Raw genomic sequence first — 17,819 nt, forward strand, 5'->3', positions numbered from 1 at the left:
CTTAATCTCCTTGCTTAATAACCAAAAGTATTTATTTTAGACATAAGATGAATAATATGTAAAGTTTTACATATAAAACTTAAGGGAAAAAAACCTACTAGAGTAGATAGTGTGATGATAGAGACTGATCAACAATTATATAGGGTTTGTAACTTGATGAATGATAGAAATATGTATTAAGATTTTAAAATGTAATTTGAAATTATTTTCAACTCAAGCCATGACCCTTTGTTTTTGAATTTGTCACATTTTTTTCAACCAGTTTTCATTGAAAAACATCTTAGGATTTTAATGCTTCTTTAAAGGTTTCATGTTATGAGCTCATATTTAATGTGTACTTACCTTGACATTTTTTTATTTTCAGGAAGTTTTTCTCCTATAGAATTAGACAGCATGCTGTTAAAAAACACTAATTCTGTAGAACTGGCTTTGTCATATGCTAAAACATGGTCAAAATATACCAAGAACATAGTCTCATGGGTTGAAAAGAAGCTGAACTTGGGTGAGTTGCCCTTTGGGGCATCTGATTAACTCTGGAACATAAGAACTAAATTCTTTGTGATTCATTTTCTACAGACTGTAAATAACGATTCCAAATTAGTAGTGCTTTCATTGTAGTGAATAAAATCATTGTCCATTTTCTCTTCTTGAAATAGGGAAGGCTTTCCTTAAAATAAATACACTTATTGAACATTGAACTGTGGACCTATCATTAGATCTGGGGACACCACGACAATGGTCTTTGCCTTTAAAAAAAGTTATACTCTAATGAGCGAAAAGAAATGCAATCAGCTAATATAGTTAAAGGAGATAAAAAACAACTATCAGATAAAATCTAGCTATCAGATCAGAAGGCAATGGAAACATATATAAGGAACTTCTTGATAGCTAATATTTTCCCAGTGTTTTACAGTTAACAAAGTGCTTTCACATCCATTTTCTGATTTAATCCTTACCAAAACCCTGGGAAGTAGGCAAGACAAAATTCTTATTCCTGTTTAACAGAAGAGGTGAATGAGACAGGGAATTTGCCTAAGGTCAGCAGATTTGCCTAAGATCATATTAGTAACTGGCAAAATACAGAATTTACCCAAAACTTGTGCTCTTTCTATTACATTATTTGCCTTTAATATGGGATGCCCATCAGATTCACCTAAATAAGGCCTTAGAAACAGATAATAATCACTCCTAGGTCCCAGTCCCCTAAAGAGGTGAGATCTATGCAAGTGTATTTTGAAAGTTTCCCAGTTGATTTTGATGAGTAATTTCAATTAAGAATCATAGCTTCATACCATGATGCAGGCTAGTATTTGTGATCACTTTTTAATTGGGGGATTACAGATAATTCTAGAGTATGGAGGAGAAAAAGTAAGTTGGACTTACCTTCTGATGCCTTCTTTGACCTTTTCAGAATTGGAGTCCACTAGAAATATTGTTAAGTTGGCAGAGGCAACTAGAACTAACATTGGATTACAGGTAAGTGGTCAGTGAACTGCTAGGGTTCTATGCCAAGTGATTACACAGCTCCTGATAATACCATGTAAAATCAGAAAATTTTGTACTTAATATAGGAAAGAACTTGAATGCTAAATAACCTTTTTATTGACAAGATAAGATCTTTTTAAACTTACAAAGATATTCATTATGAAGAAGCTAGGAAATTTACAGTTTTATATATATATGAATATTAATTATCTTGTTAGCTACTAATTTTGCTGACTAGTTTAAGAATTACTTATTAATGTTCTTCAGTATTTTTTCATATGGTCATACTTATGAATAGTCATTTTTCTGAAAAAAATTTAAACTTAAAAATTTCTTTTTTTGAAGAAAAATAATGGGGGGGTTATCTAGAACTCTAGTACATTTCTATTGGAAAATTTTCTTTTCAATTTTAAATTCTAGGAGTTTATGCCACTGCAGTCTTTATTTACCAATGCCCTTCTTAATGATATAGAGAGTAGTCACCTTTTACAGCAAACAATTGCAGCTCTCCAAGCCAACAAATTTGTGCAGGTAAAAATTTATATATACACTATACTTTTTATTTTTTTAAACAGCAGTGTACCTTTAGAAAACAGCTTTTTTCTCTCTTTTCTGTTTTTTTTTGTTGTTGTTGTTGTTTTAAAATGCCCTTGGCAGCCTCTACTTGGGAGGAAAAATGAAATGGAAAAACAAAGGAAAGAAATAAAAGAACTTTGGAAGCAGGAGCAAAATAAAATGGTTAGTATTATAATAGTTTCATCTATTTGTGAACATCTAAAAATCATGAGCAATCTGTTGGCATATATACCCTGGAAAGATGCATATCTTATCCTATAGTTTATCTAAAATGCAGTCATAACTGTCTTGCTGAATATGCTAAAGAGATTTGTACATTAGGATTTTTCTTATTTTGTATTTCATACTCTTTTTATTCTGTGTAGCTTGAAACAGAGACTGCTCTTAAAAAGGCAAAATTGTTGTGTATGCAACGTCAAGATGAATATGAAAAAGCAAAATCTTCCATGTTTCGTGCAGAAGAAGAACATCTGAGCTCAAGTAGTGGATTAGTAAAAAATCTCAATAGGCAGCTAGAAAAGAAGCGAAGGCTGGAAGAGGAGGCTCTTCAAAAAGTAATCATCTTTTTTGTTATTTATTACTATTGAATTAGCAATAATCTGCTAAGGCTTCAGTTCTCATATTTTAACCTGCATCAGGACCACCTGGAAGGCTTGTCAAAACAAACTGCTGGGCTGTATCCTCAGAATTTCTGATTTAGTAAGGTCTGGAGTTGGCCCCAGACAACTTGGATCTCAAACAAGTGCCCAGGACTGCTGCTGCTGTTGCTGCTGGGGATCCACACTTTGAGAACCATTGTGCTAAGAGATTTTTGCTTATATTTTGAATTTTGGGGTTTATTTGTGAAGGAAGTATCTTAGGTCAATCGTTTAATATTTTCTGCTTGATTGTTCAGGAGGTTCACCATTTAGGCAACTGGGTGTATATGTGTACTTATTCTAGTACCTGCTAGCAAGACTAGGCAGAAGCTTTGTATTATTAATATTTATGAAATATAATTGATAAATTCTGTAAGAAGATTATAGGAAATGGTAAATATAAATAGAAAAGTCTATTAATGGACATTTATTTTATAGACAATGTACTAATTGTAAATTATACTTAACTATTCATAGAAGTCAGGTGTCCTTGAATTGCTGACCAAAACAATATTTATCTTTAGGAATATTCTATCTAAAACATAGAATGTTTCAGAACTTTCATGCATAAGCCATTTCAATCATTTAAACTGAGCTTTACTAGAATAAGTATATTTATTTTAAAATATAGATTCAGTGAACCAGCATCACTTTTTTCTCTGATAACTCCTAAAGGTAGAAGAAGCAAATGAACTCTACAAAGTGTGTGTGACAAATGTTGAAGAAAGACGAAATGATCTAGAAAATACCAAAAGAGAAATTTTAACACAACTCCGTAAACTTGTTTTCCAGTGTGATCTTACCCTTAAAGCTGTAAGTAATTTCTTCAGTATTTTAAAGAGAAAAAGTCTGTACATCTGTAGATATACAGACTGTATAACCTCTAGAATGCTTGATGAGTTGCAATTCTTAAAGGATTTAATTTCTGAGATTATAGGAAAGTTTAGAGTTTGAAAATTGGAAAAGGAAATGGCAGCCCACTCCGGTATTCTTGCCTGGAGAATCCCAGGGATTGGGGAGCCTAGTGGGCTGCAGTCTGTGAGATTGCACAGAGTTGGACATGACTGAAGCGACTTAGCAGCAGCAGCAGAGTTTGAAAGTTGACTCTCAGTTTTTAATTCTAGTATGTGATTTGAGCTTTTTATCTATTCTCTTCTCCATGGATTGATGATTTGTTTGGTTAAAATTGAAGGGTGAGTGTTTGAAATTGCCTCTAAGCCACTCTTTCTTGGGTTGACTAACAAAATGGATTTAATCCCTGAAACTTCTATCAGTACGATGAGATCTGTTCTCCAGAATTTGAGAAAACTAAATATTGAAATTGAACCCAATGGTTTATTTGAAGACAAGGCATTCATGTATCTCTTTAAAATGGTTTTTATTAAAAATTTATGTGCAAAATACAGTGAACTTTCCATATTCACGGGTTCTTCATTAGTGGATTCAACCAACTGTGGCTTGAGAGTATTCAGGGGAAAAAAGATTTCCAGAAACTTCCAAAAAAGCAAAACTTGGATTTGTCTGCATTGGTAACTATTTACATAGCATTTAATTATATTTAATAGCTGTTTACATAGCTTTAGGTATTATAAATAATCGAGAGATGATTTAAAGTCTATAGAAGGTTATGCCTAATTTACATGCAAATACAGTGCCATTTTATATAAAGGACTTATGCATCCATGGGTTTTTGCTATCCATGAGTGGTCCTGGAAACAGTTCTCTTAGATACTGAGGGATGACTGCACTTGTTTTTGGCGTACGTTTCACAAATTTTAAAGCATATATAAATTTCTGTAATCACTACCATCACAGTTAGGACTCGAAATAATTGTATCACTCCAATAAAATTTCCTCATGGTACCCATTTATAGTCACACTCTCCACCTATCCCTTATCCCTGGCAAGTATTGATCTGTACTCCATCTCTGTAGTTTGATCTTTTCCACAGTGTCACATAAATTGAATTATAATATGTATGTTTTGAAGACTGGCTTCTTTTACTCAGCATAATGCTTTTGCGATTCATCAATGTTATGCATGTATCAATAATTCATTTCTTTGTATTGCTGATTAGTATTCCACTGTGTGAATATACCACAGTGTTTATCCATTCACCACTTGGACAATTGCAGTTTGGGGTAATAAAGAATAGAGTTACTATGAATATTCATTTACAGTTTTTGTGTGAATATAAGTTTTACATTTCTGGGGTAAACGCCTAGGAGTGAGATTACTGGGTGGTATGGTAGATGTTTAATTTTGTAAGAAATTGCCAAACAGTTTTTTAGAGTTTTTTCATTGTTATTAGCAATGTGTGAGAGTTCCAGTTGTTCTGCATCCTTCACAACACTTGTCAGTTGTTGGTTTTTATATTTTAGCTGTTCTTAGGTATGTAGTGGTAGTGATTTTGTTTTGAGAATGACTTATGATATAGAGCATCTTTTAAAGGGTAAGTTTGCAATCTCCGTTTTGCCTGTTCTTTTGGATTGAGATATTTTCTTATTGTTGAGCTTGCATATATTGTTTACCAGTTTGAAGCTTCTCTTTATTCTTTTAGCAGAGTCAGGGAACAAAAGTTTTAATTTTGATGGAATCTTACTTAACAATTTCTGCTTTATGAGTCATGCTCTTGGATGATACCTAAGAGTGCTTCATCTAACCCAAGATCTCAAAGACTTCTTTGGTTTTCTATAAAAAATTTATAGTTTGATATTGAGAAATGATCGATTTTGAGTTAATTTTTTATAAAGTGAAGTATAACTTGAAGTTCATTTTTTGCATATGGATGTTACGTGAAAATTATACTCATGGAACTTTATGTTATAGTGGTGACTGAATGTTGGCATGGAGAGGTCAGTGTCATTGAAAAATGAATTACCTAGATTTCCTGAGAGAAGGTACCAGGATTGGTGAAGCAGAAGCACGAGGGAGAGGAGAGGCAAATATGAAACCTTTATTGGGGTTTCTGAGGGAAAATCTAGGTAGGACAGGATAAGCAATATAGGATTGTCCAGTTTGGGCTTTGGGGAATAAGGATGGCCTGAAACAGGGAATAGGAATTGGTACCTGACCTGGGATGATTTTAGGGCAGGGGAAAATACTGGCTTGATGTGTGAGAGAGATGGTTGGAGTTGCATGTAAAAGACATGTGTGTCCCCCAGCTAAGAATTGGCTAGCATTCAGAGGAATAGAAGTCCCCAGTCAGCAAGTTTTTAAAGATATTAAATCATCATAAAATACAGAAAATAAAAAAGGGTGATTAATACTTGTTTGCTTGTTCTGATACCATTTGTTGAAGACATTGTAGCATCACCATTGAATCATCACCATTGAATTGCTTTTGCATCTTTGTCAAAACTCAATTGACCATATTTTTATAGTTCTATTTCTAGATTTTTTATTTTGTTCTGTGGATATATAATACATATGTATCTATCCTTTTGTCAGAACACTACTATATTGATTACTGGTATTGTCTAGCAAAGTCTTAAAATCAGGTACTATAAGTCTTCCAATTTTATTCTTTTCAGAATTGTTTTGAGTATTTAAGATCCTTTAACATTTATAAAAATGTTAGAATCAGTGTGTCTGTGTCTACAAAAAAAAAAAAATCTTGCTAACATTTGAATTGGAATTACATTAAATTCAGCTTAGGGAGAATTGACTATGTAGGTATCATCCTAACTATAAATAGAGTTCTCCAATCCATGAACACAGTATGTGTCTTCATTTATTTAGGGCTATGTTACTTTTAATCAGCACTTTGTAGTTTTTAACATTTCTTTCCCATGTTTTGTTAAATTTAAACCTCTGTATGTATGTATGTATTTATTTGGGGGGTTCATTGTGTCTGATATAAATAAATACATACACGATATTTGTGTACATGTGTATATGTATCTATGCATACACACATGCTTATTTAATTTCAAATTAAGTTGTTCATTGTTAATGTTGAAAAATACGAGTTATTTTCATATCTTGATCTTGTATTTTGCAACCATGCTAAACTCACTTATTACTTTTAGGAGCTTTTTTTTTAGCAGAATCATAGGGTTTTCTTACATAAAAAATCACATTTTCTGCAAATAGGGACAGTTTTCTTTCTTTCCAAACTCTGTTCCTTTTTTTTTTTTTTCTTATTACACTGGCTAGATATTAAAATTGATTGTTGAATAGAAGTGGTGAGATAAGACATCTTTGTCTTAATCTTAGGAAGAAAGCACTTAGTCTCTCACCATTAAACATGATAGCTGTAGGGTTTTTAAAAATATTTGTTTTTAATTAATTTATTTGGCTGCGCAGGGTCCTAGTTGCAGCATGAGGGATCCTCAGTCTTTGTTGTGGTGTGGTGGTGTTCAGTTGCTAAGTCATGTCTGACTGTGACCCCATGGACTGCAGCACGCCAGGCTTCCCTGTCTTTCACTGTCTCCCACAGTTTGTTCAAATTCATGTCCATTAAGTCAGTGAGGCTGTCTAACCATCTCATCTTCTGCCGCCCTCTTCTCCTTATGCCTTCAGTCATGAGGTATCTTTAGCTGTGGCGTGTGAACTCTTAGTTGCGGCAGGTGGGAAATGGTTCCCCGACCAGGGAGCAGACCCAGGCCCCCTGCATTGGCAATGCAGAGTCTTAGCCACTGGGCCACCAGAGAAGTCCCTGTAAGGTTTGTTATTTTTTGAAGATACATTTTATCATGTTAAAGAATTTCTAGTTTTTTCTAATTGTTGAGAATTTTGTCATAAAAATATTGGGTTTTTGTCATATGATTTTTGTTTTTTTGCATCACTAGATGTGATAATAGAGTTTTTCTTCTTCAGTCTGTTAATATGATGAGTTGCTTCATAATACTAACATTGATATTTAAGTGTTGATCCACCCTTGCATTCTTGGGATAAGCCACTCTTGTTTGTGACACATTGTTCCTTTTATAAATTGCTGGATTCAATTTGCTGATATTTTGTTGAATATTTTTTTCTTCTCTGTTTATGAAAGATATTGGTATTATGTTTTTGTTTACTTTTCATGTTCTTATACTGCCTTTATCTGATTTTGGAATCAGGGTAATTCTGACCTCGTAAAATAAGTTGGGAAGTGTTGCTTCCTATTTTATTTTCTGGAAGAGATTGTATAGAATTGGTATTGTTTCTTTAAATGTTTTGTGGCATTTCCTGGTGAAAGCAGTTGGCTTGGAGTTTTCATTTTTTTGGAAAATCTTTCCCTGTGTATTCAGTTTCTTTTGATATAGGCCTGTTTGAATTAGTTCTTTTTATGTGAACTTTGGTAGTTTGCGGAATTAGTTCCACCCTTTCATCTAAGTTATTGTGTTTATGTGCATAGTGTTGTTTATAACTCTTAACCTCTCAGTGTCTCATTGAGCTGTAGTGATATCCTCTCTTTCCTCCCTGATGTTGGTAATTTGTGCCTTCTCTTTCACTTCCTTTCTCTTTGGTTAGTCTGGCTAGAGGTTTATAAATTTTGTTGATCTTTTCTGAGAGACAGCTTTTGATTTCATTGGTTTTTCTCTACTTTTCTTTTTAAATTTTTTTTCTGCTTTTTATTGTTCCTTTCTGCTTACTTTAGGTTTATTTTGCTTTTCCTTTTAGTTTCTTAAAGGTAGAAACTTAGATTGTTCATCAAGACCTCTCTACTTTTTTAATATGAATAGTTGATGATTTTAATTTCTCTCTAAGCACTGCTTATCTACATCCCACAAATTTTGAATTTGGATTTTCATTTTTATACAATTCAAAATATTTTCTAATTTTCCTCAACACTTTGATTTTACCTGTGGATATTGTAGAAGCTTGTTTAATTTCTAATTATTTGAGGATTTTCTGGAAATTTTCCTGATACTGATTTCTAGTTTAATTCTGTTATAGTGAAACAAATACTTTATATGATTTTAATTTTCCTATATTTGTTATGATTTGCTTTATGACGCAGGATATGGTTTATCTTGGTACTGTTCATGTGTTCACTTGAAAGAATGTATATTCTGCTGTGGTTGGCTGGAGTAACCTATAAATGTAGACTAGTTCCTCTTGGTTTATGATATTTATTTCTTCCATATCCTTGACGATTTACTTTTTGTTTCTGTCAATTACTGAGAAAGCAATTTTGACGTTTTTAGCATACTATATATTTTTAATTCTGTCAGTTTTTCCTTTATATATTTTGAATGTCTCAATTGCTTATATACATTAATGATTATTATATATTCTTGGTGAATTGATCCTTTTATCTTTATGAAATGTGTCTTTTTATCCTGGTAATTTTCCTTGCCTTTTACTCTACATTATTTAATATTGATAGAAGTAGTTAAGGTTTCTTTTGAGCATTTTTAGCATGGTATATCTTTTTCCATTCTTTTACTTTTAACTTAATCATGTATTTTAAGTGAAGTTATTATATAGCATAGTGTTCAGTGTTGATTTTTTTAAAATCTATTTTGATAATCTCCATCTTTTGAGTGGAATGGTTAGACCATTTATATTTAATGTAAATATATGTGCAAATTTAGGCCTACTACTTTTTGTTTTCTGTTTGTACCTTATGTTTCCCTTCATCTGTTTCTCTTTTGATGCCTTTTTTGTATAAATCAATAATTTTTTAGAATTACATTTTAATTGATCTATTTAATTTATTTATTAAAGACTTAATGTTTTATTTATATATTAGAATTATATTTTAGTTTATCTAAAATGATTGTCTAAAGTTTAATTTATTGTATATATTTTAATATATCTATTGGGTCTTTGATTATGTCTGTTCATTTGTATAGTGTTTTTTCTTTAAATGGCTGCACTAAGACTCTAATGGCTGCATTTTTCAGTTTACTTTGAACTAATATTTTACCAAGTTCAAATGGAATGTAAGAACTATACCACCATATAAGTTCCTTTATTCATTTTTAGTTGTAGTTGATATGTATCTTACATCTGCATACATTGAAAACTTCACCAGACAAACTTACAGTTTTGGTTTTCGAAAGTCTCATATTTTAGAGAGTTTAAGAGAATAAAACTAGTCTTTAAATGTATCCAGATATTTACCATTTCTGTTATTATTCTTTCACTCTGAGTTTCCGTCTTCTCTCCCATATAATTTCTTTTGTCCAAAGAACTTCTTTTACCATTTCTTTTATAGTTGGTCTCCTGGTGATGAATTCTCTTGGTTGTCTTTCATCTTAGAATGTCTATTTCATCTTCATGCATGAAGGATATTTTCACTGAATTTAGAATTCAGTTCTTTTAACACTTTATTTATAAAAATGTTATTCCACTGCCTCTGGCATCCAGAGTTTCTATGCATAGTCATTTGAATCATTGTTTCCCTAATATGAAGCGTGTTGTTTTTCTTTGGCTGCTTGCAAAAATTTTTCTTGGTCTTTGGGCTTCAGCAAAGGCCTCAGCTTTTGTTGAGTTTCTCCTGTTCTTGGATCTACAGATTTAACTCTTTCAATGTGTAAGAAGTATTTGGCTCTTTTTCCTTCAGATTTTTTTTTTTTGTAACAGTCCCTCATCTTCCTCTAAGACCCTAAAGACTCAAATGACAGACCTTTTGTTATTATTCCACAAGAATGTAGGACCTTTTTTCCCCCAATCTTTTTTTCTCCTGATTGTTTATGTTGTTCTACTGATCTTTTTTCAAGCTCACTGACTTTTTTTGTTGTTATCTCCAATTTCCGTACAGTCAGTCCACTGATTTTTTTGTTTTGGATATTTTTTTAGTAGTAAAATCTCCTTTTGTTTCTTTTTTATATCTTCAAATTCTCTGCTGAGACTTAAGTCTTTCCACATTTTAATATTGTTGGCCCTTATTTCTTGAAATCTAATAATATCTGCTTTAAAGTCTATGATAATTCAAATAGCTGAGTCATCTCGGTGTTGGTATCTGTTTGTCTTTTTTCTTATGAGTTGTTGAGATTGTCCCAGTTCTTTGTGTGACAAGTAATTTTGGATGATATCTTAGGCATTTTCAGTATTACCTTATATGACTCTGGGTTTTCTTTATAACCTGTATTGGATGTTGATTCTTAAAAAATTTAGCAGGCTTTTGATCCAGCTAGGTTCACTCTTCAACTAAGGACTCCCTTCTAGGCCTTCTGGCTGGGAAACTGAAGTTAACCTAGTCTGCTGCTTTGAGAGCTGAGTTGGGGAAGGATAAAGAGAAAGAAACAACAGGAATTTCAGACTCCTCACTCCTCAGACTACAGTTATAGAAAAGAATTCCCCTTAGTTTTAGACGTGTGTTCTGCTGCTACTGCCATCACTCACACTGCCAGAGAACTTCATCTTAGGGCTTGGGGCAAGAGAGAAAACAAACATACAAAAGAAACAAGAGAATTTCCCCAACTCTTTCAGTCACATATATTTGAGTAGGAGTAGTGTACTGACTGGGAAATACAAGCAGGAAAAAAATAACAGGAAGCATGCCACGGATTGGTCATAACTTAATTTGTAGTTTATTTCCACAATCTACTTGCTACCATTTACTTTTCAGAGCCTTCAGATAGCTAATCCGTGCATTCTGTCCAGGGTTTTTAGGGAAATTGAGTGAGAGCCTTTGGAAGTGAGCTTATTCCATTTGAATCACAAACCTTCCTTAAAATATTTCTGGGTGTTTAAAATTGTATCTCATTTATTTATAAAATTCTGATTGATTAATATGTGGTTAATTTACAGTCAATTTTAATAAAAATATTGAAAAGAATTACAAAATCCCAAGATTCAAAATTCCTGTGTAAGTTATTTAAGCCAACTTTTTACCTTTTACAAGTCCTTTTACCTCAAACAATAGCTAATGATAATTAAGATTATGTGTTTGCCAGTGTATTGTGAATGAAGCTGTTTGTCTTCATTAACTCATTTAATTTTCACAAAATCATGTTGGGTAACTATAATTGTTTTAAGCTCCATTTTACTGATGGAGTAAAGTTTAGAAAATCTTTCTTCTCCAAGTGTTTTCCTTATACCAGTCACATTCTTGTTACTTTGGAAGTCTATAAGGAATACAGAATTTTGGGTTTCAGTGTAAACTTTTGATATCAGAATCTGTATTTTGAATAGGATCCCCTACAAGATTTATTGCACATTAACTTTTTTGGAAACAAATGTTTAATGTAGTTATAAACAACTTAATATCAAAGTCACCCAGCTATAAGTTGGAAAGCCAGACTTGAAGAATGACTTCAGAGCTGGTGCTTCTAAATACTGTGCTATCTTGCTGTGAATGATTACCCAGCCTGGATTTGAACAACTCTGGAATTAGTATGACGTGTATATTGAGCTTTAAAAAAAATCTGTTTTATTGTAGACCTTTCAAGTTGTGCTATATTGATATAATCCCTCTTCCACAAGATAGTACTTTAAATATCTCTCCCTGGATTTTTTTTCAGACTGCTGAAATCTGACTACTTCATATAACAGATTTGAGTTCTCTCATGAGCTTAATCTTGTTTGTCTGCCTCCATCTAAAAAAGTGATGCTGTTTGGTGATCCAACAATTATAATTTCTTTTAATTTGATGTGATATAAACAAGAAGTTACCTAATTTTGTTGGAGAAGGAAATGGCAACCCATTCCAGTGTTCTTGCCTGGAGAATCCCATGGAGCCTGGCAGGCTGCAATCCATGGGGTTGTGAGAGTGGGACATGACTGAGCAACTAAGCACACAATTTTGTATATAACATTTGTATTTGTTAATGCCTGTTGTTCAGTTGCTAAGTTATGCCCAGCTCTTTGTGACCCCACTGACTGTAAATGCCAGCCTCTTCTGTCCTCCAGTGTCTCTTGGAGTTTGCTCAAATTCATGTCCATTGAATTGGTGATGCTGTCTAACCATCTCATCCTCTGTTGCACCCTTCTCTTTCACCTTTAATCTTTCTCAGCATCAGGGTCTTTTCCAGTGAGCCACCTCTTTGCGTTAGGTGGCCAGAATTTTGGAGCTTCAGCTTCAGCATCAGGTCTTCCAATGAATATTCAGAGTTGATTTCCTTTAGGATTGACTGGTTTGATCTCCTTGGAGTCCAAGGGACTCAGTAGGGTCTCTTCTCTAGCACCACACTTGGAAAGTATCAGTTCTTCGGCACTCAGCCTTTTTTCTTTATTGTCCTACTCTCAACATCCATACTTGACTACTGGAAAAACCATAGCTTTGACTATATGGACCTTTGTCAGCATAGTGATGTCTCTGCTTTTTAATATGCTGTCTAGGTTTCTCATAGCTTTTCTTCCAAGGAGCAAGCGTCTTTTAATTTCATGCCTGCAGTCACCATCTGCAGTGATTTTGGAGCCTAAGAAAAGTAAAATCTGTCACTGTTTCCACTTTTTTTCCCTTCTATTTGCCATGAAGTGTTGGGACCAAATGCCATGCTCTTAGTTTTCTAAATGTTGACTTTCAAGCCAGCTTTTTCACTTTCCTCTTTCACCCTCATCAAGAAGCTCTTTAGTTCCTCTTCACTTTGTGCCATTAGAGTCGTATCATATGCATGATGATACCACTACTGTTATTGCCTACTATTTATTTAAAAGAAATATACAACAGATACCCTCTCTCAAGGAGTTTTAGCATTTATCTAGGGAGAGAGAATTAATACATCTGAAAAATTATAGAGCAGTACTTATCTGCGTATGAAGTAGACTTTGAGGTACAAGTTCCCCAAACTTGAACAAATACACAACTCTTGAAAATCACTACAGCGTATAATGTATAGTCTGTTTATGGGAAGTTTCTCCCTATAGATATTTGTGAGCAGAATTTCTTATTAGCTGGAGTTCTGAACCAGTTTAATCAGTTTTACTCCTTCTCTATGACATTATTCACATGCAGATCTAAGCAGATAGCAAATCCAGCATTCAGTTCTTGAATGTAGGTGCTTTTCCCCCAAGGTAAGAGCCATAATTTTCTCAGATTTCTTTGTTTTCTTCTCTATCAAAGAAGAATTGGGGGATTTTTGGTGACTATTTTGTATCACCATCTCGCAAATTGTTTTCAAAAGAATTTTGTTCTCACTCTAGGATCTGTTATTATTACGTCTATCATTGAAAATAAAACAAAGTCATCTGAAATATAAAGATGCTGGACACTCGGTTATATTCACTCACTATCTTAAGGAAGATACATAAATCAGTCCCAGCAAAATTATAAGTTACATCATAAACATCAAGAATTATTCTGTATTGAATTAGGAAGTATTGAAGGATATGGGATGTAGATCATAATTACATTACTAGGGCATTTCCAGGAGGTCGAGTGGCTAGGACTTCGTGCTTTCATCAAGGAGGGAAGTGAGTTCAATCCCTGGTCTAGGAACTAAGATCCTGGAATGCATGTGTCTCGGCCCAAAAAAATTGCATTACTGAGTGAGAACAAGGAGAAATGACCAAACCAATTACCAAAGGCCTAATTAAATTAACAGACTTTGAAGGATGGGAAACATTAGCACAAGAGGTTTTCCTTTCCTTTGAAAGGACATTCATGAAAAATTTATCTTTTTAAAAAATGTAGGACAGAAATATTGAACAAAAATTTTTAGATTATTGCTAATGTATATGAGAGAAACTTTTCCCATTGATTGGAAATTATGAAATACTCTATTTCAGCAACTGTCAGAAAAATTTGTGCTAATCTGTGTGCCAGTGGAGTAAGTAAAGATTAAATATAGATGATGAAAGCTGGGCATAGAGTTGAAAATCCTCTGTTCTTGAGTGAGCAGTAACAGAAAACATGCAGGATTTCAATATGACCTTGACTGATAACACTTGCTACTACTATTCATTTGGTCATTTACCCTTTATGAAGCACTTAGGCCACTGTGCTATTATTCATTAGGGACCTAGAAGAAAAGGATGAAGTCCCAGACCCAGGACGGGATTGGGGGACAAAAAGATCTTAGGGACATGATGATTTTTGAAGTACCTATGAGCCACCCCAGTAAAGATTCCCAGCAAGTCCTGCAGGATCTACCCCATGGGGACCTCAATCTTCAGCATTTCTGTTAGGTGAGGGAGAAGACTGAATAATTTAGGGGAAAGATATTTTAAGATTGGACTTCCAGTACATATAAGGCTTTATTTATAAGTACCTGTAGACAAACATTGGAGAAGGCAATGGCAACCCATTCCAGTACTCTTGCCTGGAAAATCCCATGGATGGAGGAGCCTGGTAGGCTGGGTATAGTCCATGGGGTCGCTAAGAGTCCGACATGACTGAGCGACTTCACTTTCACTTTTCACTTTGATGCATTGGAGAAGGAAATGGCAACCCACCCCAGTGTTCTTGCCTAGAGAATCCCAGGGATGGCGGAGCCTGGTGGGCTGCCGTCTATGGGGTCGCACAGAGTCGGACATGACTGAAGCGACTTAGCAGCAGCAGCAGCAGCAGCATAGACAAACATTAAGCGGATGAGTTGATTGATTATGCCTGTGTATTCATTTGACTTTTTAATTAGTGTTTCTAACTAGATTCATAAAGTTTATTAAAAAGTATTAAAAGTGGACATACAATTACCTTTAGGATCAAGAGAGTTCAGTTCAGTTTAGCATTAACCAGAGAATTCCCAATTATAGCTAATTGTTGGACTTAAACTTTACCATCCACAATTTGAATTTCCTATGTTACTTGAAGGAGGAACAAGTGATTCTATTATGTGCACTTTTCAAACACTATTTATGCTGACTCTTAGTTATCCTTGGAGAATGCCTATCTACCTTGGAAAGGACTTAGGCTAATCAAAAGTTCAACATATCATCTGGTAATCAAAAGAGATGAAGAGGAAACATGGCAGTCTTTGAAATAACATTAAGCTGATCGAAATTTGGCATTCATTCACATTTCCCACACAGAAGTGGGAGTGGCATTTAGAAAAGTCAGATCATGTTACAAATCCTGTGCTGTGCTGTATGTTGTACTTAGTCGCTCAGTCGTGTCTGACTCTTTGCAACCCCATGGACTGCAGCCTTCCAGGCTCCTCTGACCTTGGGGATTCTCCAGGCAAGAATACTGGAGTGGCTTGCCATACCCTCCTCCAGGGGATCTTCCCAACCCAGGGATCAAACCCAGGTCTCCCACACTGCATAGATTCTTTACCGACCAAGTCACCAGGGAACCCTCCACTTGCTTCCTGTTGTACCTTACCTTGGTTTAGATGGCGTCTTCCCTGTTTGGCTTTATCTCAAACTGAAACGCCACACTGACCTTTCATCTGTTTCTTGCGCATGACAGGTTCTTTCTTACTCACTTTTGCCCTAGGGTCTTTGCACTATCTCTTCTGTTTGTATTGGTTTTCTCCCTGGAACTTCTCACTGGTTCTTTGTTATATCAGGTCTCAGTTCAGACATTACCTCCTCAGAGAGTCCCTTCACCAAACTGTCATATCAAAAGTACCCTTTTGCAAACACATACCTGGTCATATTCTATAACCTGACAATGTTATATCATGTTTGTAGCAGTTTTCAGTACCAGAAATTATCCTACTTAATTTGTCTTCTGTCTTCAACCCCCACCCTCAGGAAAATGCAAACTCATATGAGGACTGGGATTTCATCTATTTATTTGCTGTAATATACCCAAAACTTTGATTTTTATGAACTTGAGAGTAGTTAATTCATGTACAGTTCTCGGGATGGACCTGGCATATTGTAAACACTCTGTCTGCTTATTTTTGTTGTTGTTCCTGTAAGTGGCAGTAGTGACAGTAGGCATGTTAGGCATTTGTAGAAATTCAATGGAATAATTATTTTGAATAGATTCAAGATAGTACCTAATTATAAAAACTGAGTGCTGTAGGACACATTATAAGTATAAAGTATTTCTATTTTTATAGGATTGAAGAAGTGAAACTGAAAATAATAGTGCTCTGATTGGAATTTTTGCTCCATGTTTTTCAGTGTAGACAGTTACGGTCAGACCATCAGAGTACAGAGCTGGGATCATCAGAAACACATCCATCTCCTAAAATTGTGAACCTGTAGGGACATGGGTTGTGTTTTTAAACCTTTCAGATTAAAGCCAGCTTTGCTGGAAGTGATTGCTCCTAGATACTTCATTAAAACTACTTTCCATGCCCCTCCCTCAATTTAGTCCTTGTACAAAGTCAGGTGACATAGTGTGCTCACGATGATATTCACTGTCGAATTCTTCACTGTGTGGCCTTTTTCTTGGTACTGTTACTTGAAATAAATGTGTATGTACATAGCATTCTCTGTAGCATGACTCTTTTACCTTTTTGTTTTGTTTTGTTTGTGACCATAGGTAACAGTTAACCTCTTCCAGATGCAGCAGCTGCAGGCTGCCTCCCTCTCAAGCAACTTACAATCTCTCTGTGATAGTGCCAAACTCTACGACCCAGGCCAAGAGTACAGTGAGTTTGTCAGGGCCACAAATTCAGCTGAAGAGGAGAAAGTTGATGGGTGAGAACATATAGAAGAAATTATTTCTAGATATAAAATCTTTATTGCCGAGTTTTCTATCTTGTGTCAGGTGGTGTCGTTTCTAACACTGACAGCATTGACTGTAAAACTTTCTGAATTTTTAAAATATTTAAGATGTAATTGACTTAGAGTAAAGCTTTCCATTTTGACACAGAGCTCAGTTATTTGAGATTTAGAAATCCACTATACTTGAAAAGTTTAACCATGCTATGAATAATTCACTATATTTTTGCTCCTCTTTTTCAAGTTTCAACTGTAATAAATAAAAATGATTAATAAGTTTTATTCACATATCTTTTAAGAAGTTCAACTATATGTTTCTTAATATTTAGTTTAATTACTCTGTTCATTAAATTAACAAATATTTCTGAAAATAAAGTGGGCTGATTATTTGTCATTTTTCTGTATGAAGAGTTGTATTTGGGTTTTCTTAGGAATGTAAATAAACAATTAAGCAGTCCTCCCATTTCTGGATACGGACCTTCTGACTCTTTAGAAGACGTTGTACGCCTTCCTGACAGCTCTAATAAGATTGAAGAGGACAGATGCTCTAACAGTGCAGACATAACAGGTAGTTTTTCACACTAAAAAGAGAACTAATTCATGACAGCTAAAATTGTTTAAATGTGATCATTAAATGAGTTGAAGGTCTGGAAGTTAAAAATCAGGCCTTGAGGTATAACC

At 34.4% G+C, this 17,819-nt stretch overlaps 1 protein-coding gene across 4 annotated transcripts in view; it reads left to right on the forward strand.

Moving 5' to 3' along the window:
• ARHGAP29 (Rho GTPase activating protein 29) overlaps nt 1-17,819 on the forward strand; it is an 82,618-nt gene that overhangs the window by 45,961 nt on the left and 18,838 nt on the right. For all 4 annotated transcript variants that reach the window (XM_070786071.1, XM_070786073.1, XM_070786072.1 and 1 more), the window contains 8 exons: nt 365-502; nt 1,412-1,476; nt 1,906-2,016; nt 2,143-2,223; nt 2,427-2,615; nt 3,375-3,512; nt 16,957-17,114; nt 17,570-17,706. In XM_070786071.1, coding sequence (XP_070642172.1) covers nt 365-502; nt 1,412-1,476; nt 1,906-2,016; nt 2,143-2,223; nt 2,427-2,615; nt 3,375-3,512; nt 16,957-17,114; nt 17,570-17,706 — 1,017 coding nt within the window. The remainder of the gene's footprint in view (nt 1-364; nt 503-1,411; nt 1,477-1,905; nt 2,017-2,142; nt 2,224-2,426; nt 2,616-3,374; nt 3,513-16,956; nt 17,115-17,569; nt 17,707-17,819) is intronic.

The sequence above is a fragment of the Bos indicus genome, chromosome 3, assembly GCF_029378745.1.
Source record: "Bos indicus isolate NIAB-ARS_2022 breed Sahiwal x Tharparkar chromosome 3, NIAB-ARS_B.indTharparkar_mat_pri_1.0, whole genome shotgun sequence".
In the NCBI taxonomy this organism is placed as follows: domain Eukaryota; kingdom Metazoa; phylum Chordata; class Mammalia; order Artiodactyla; family Bovidae; genus Bos; species Bos indicus.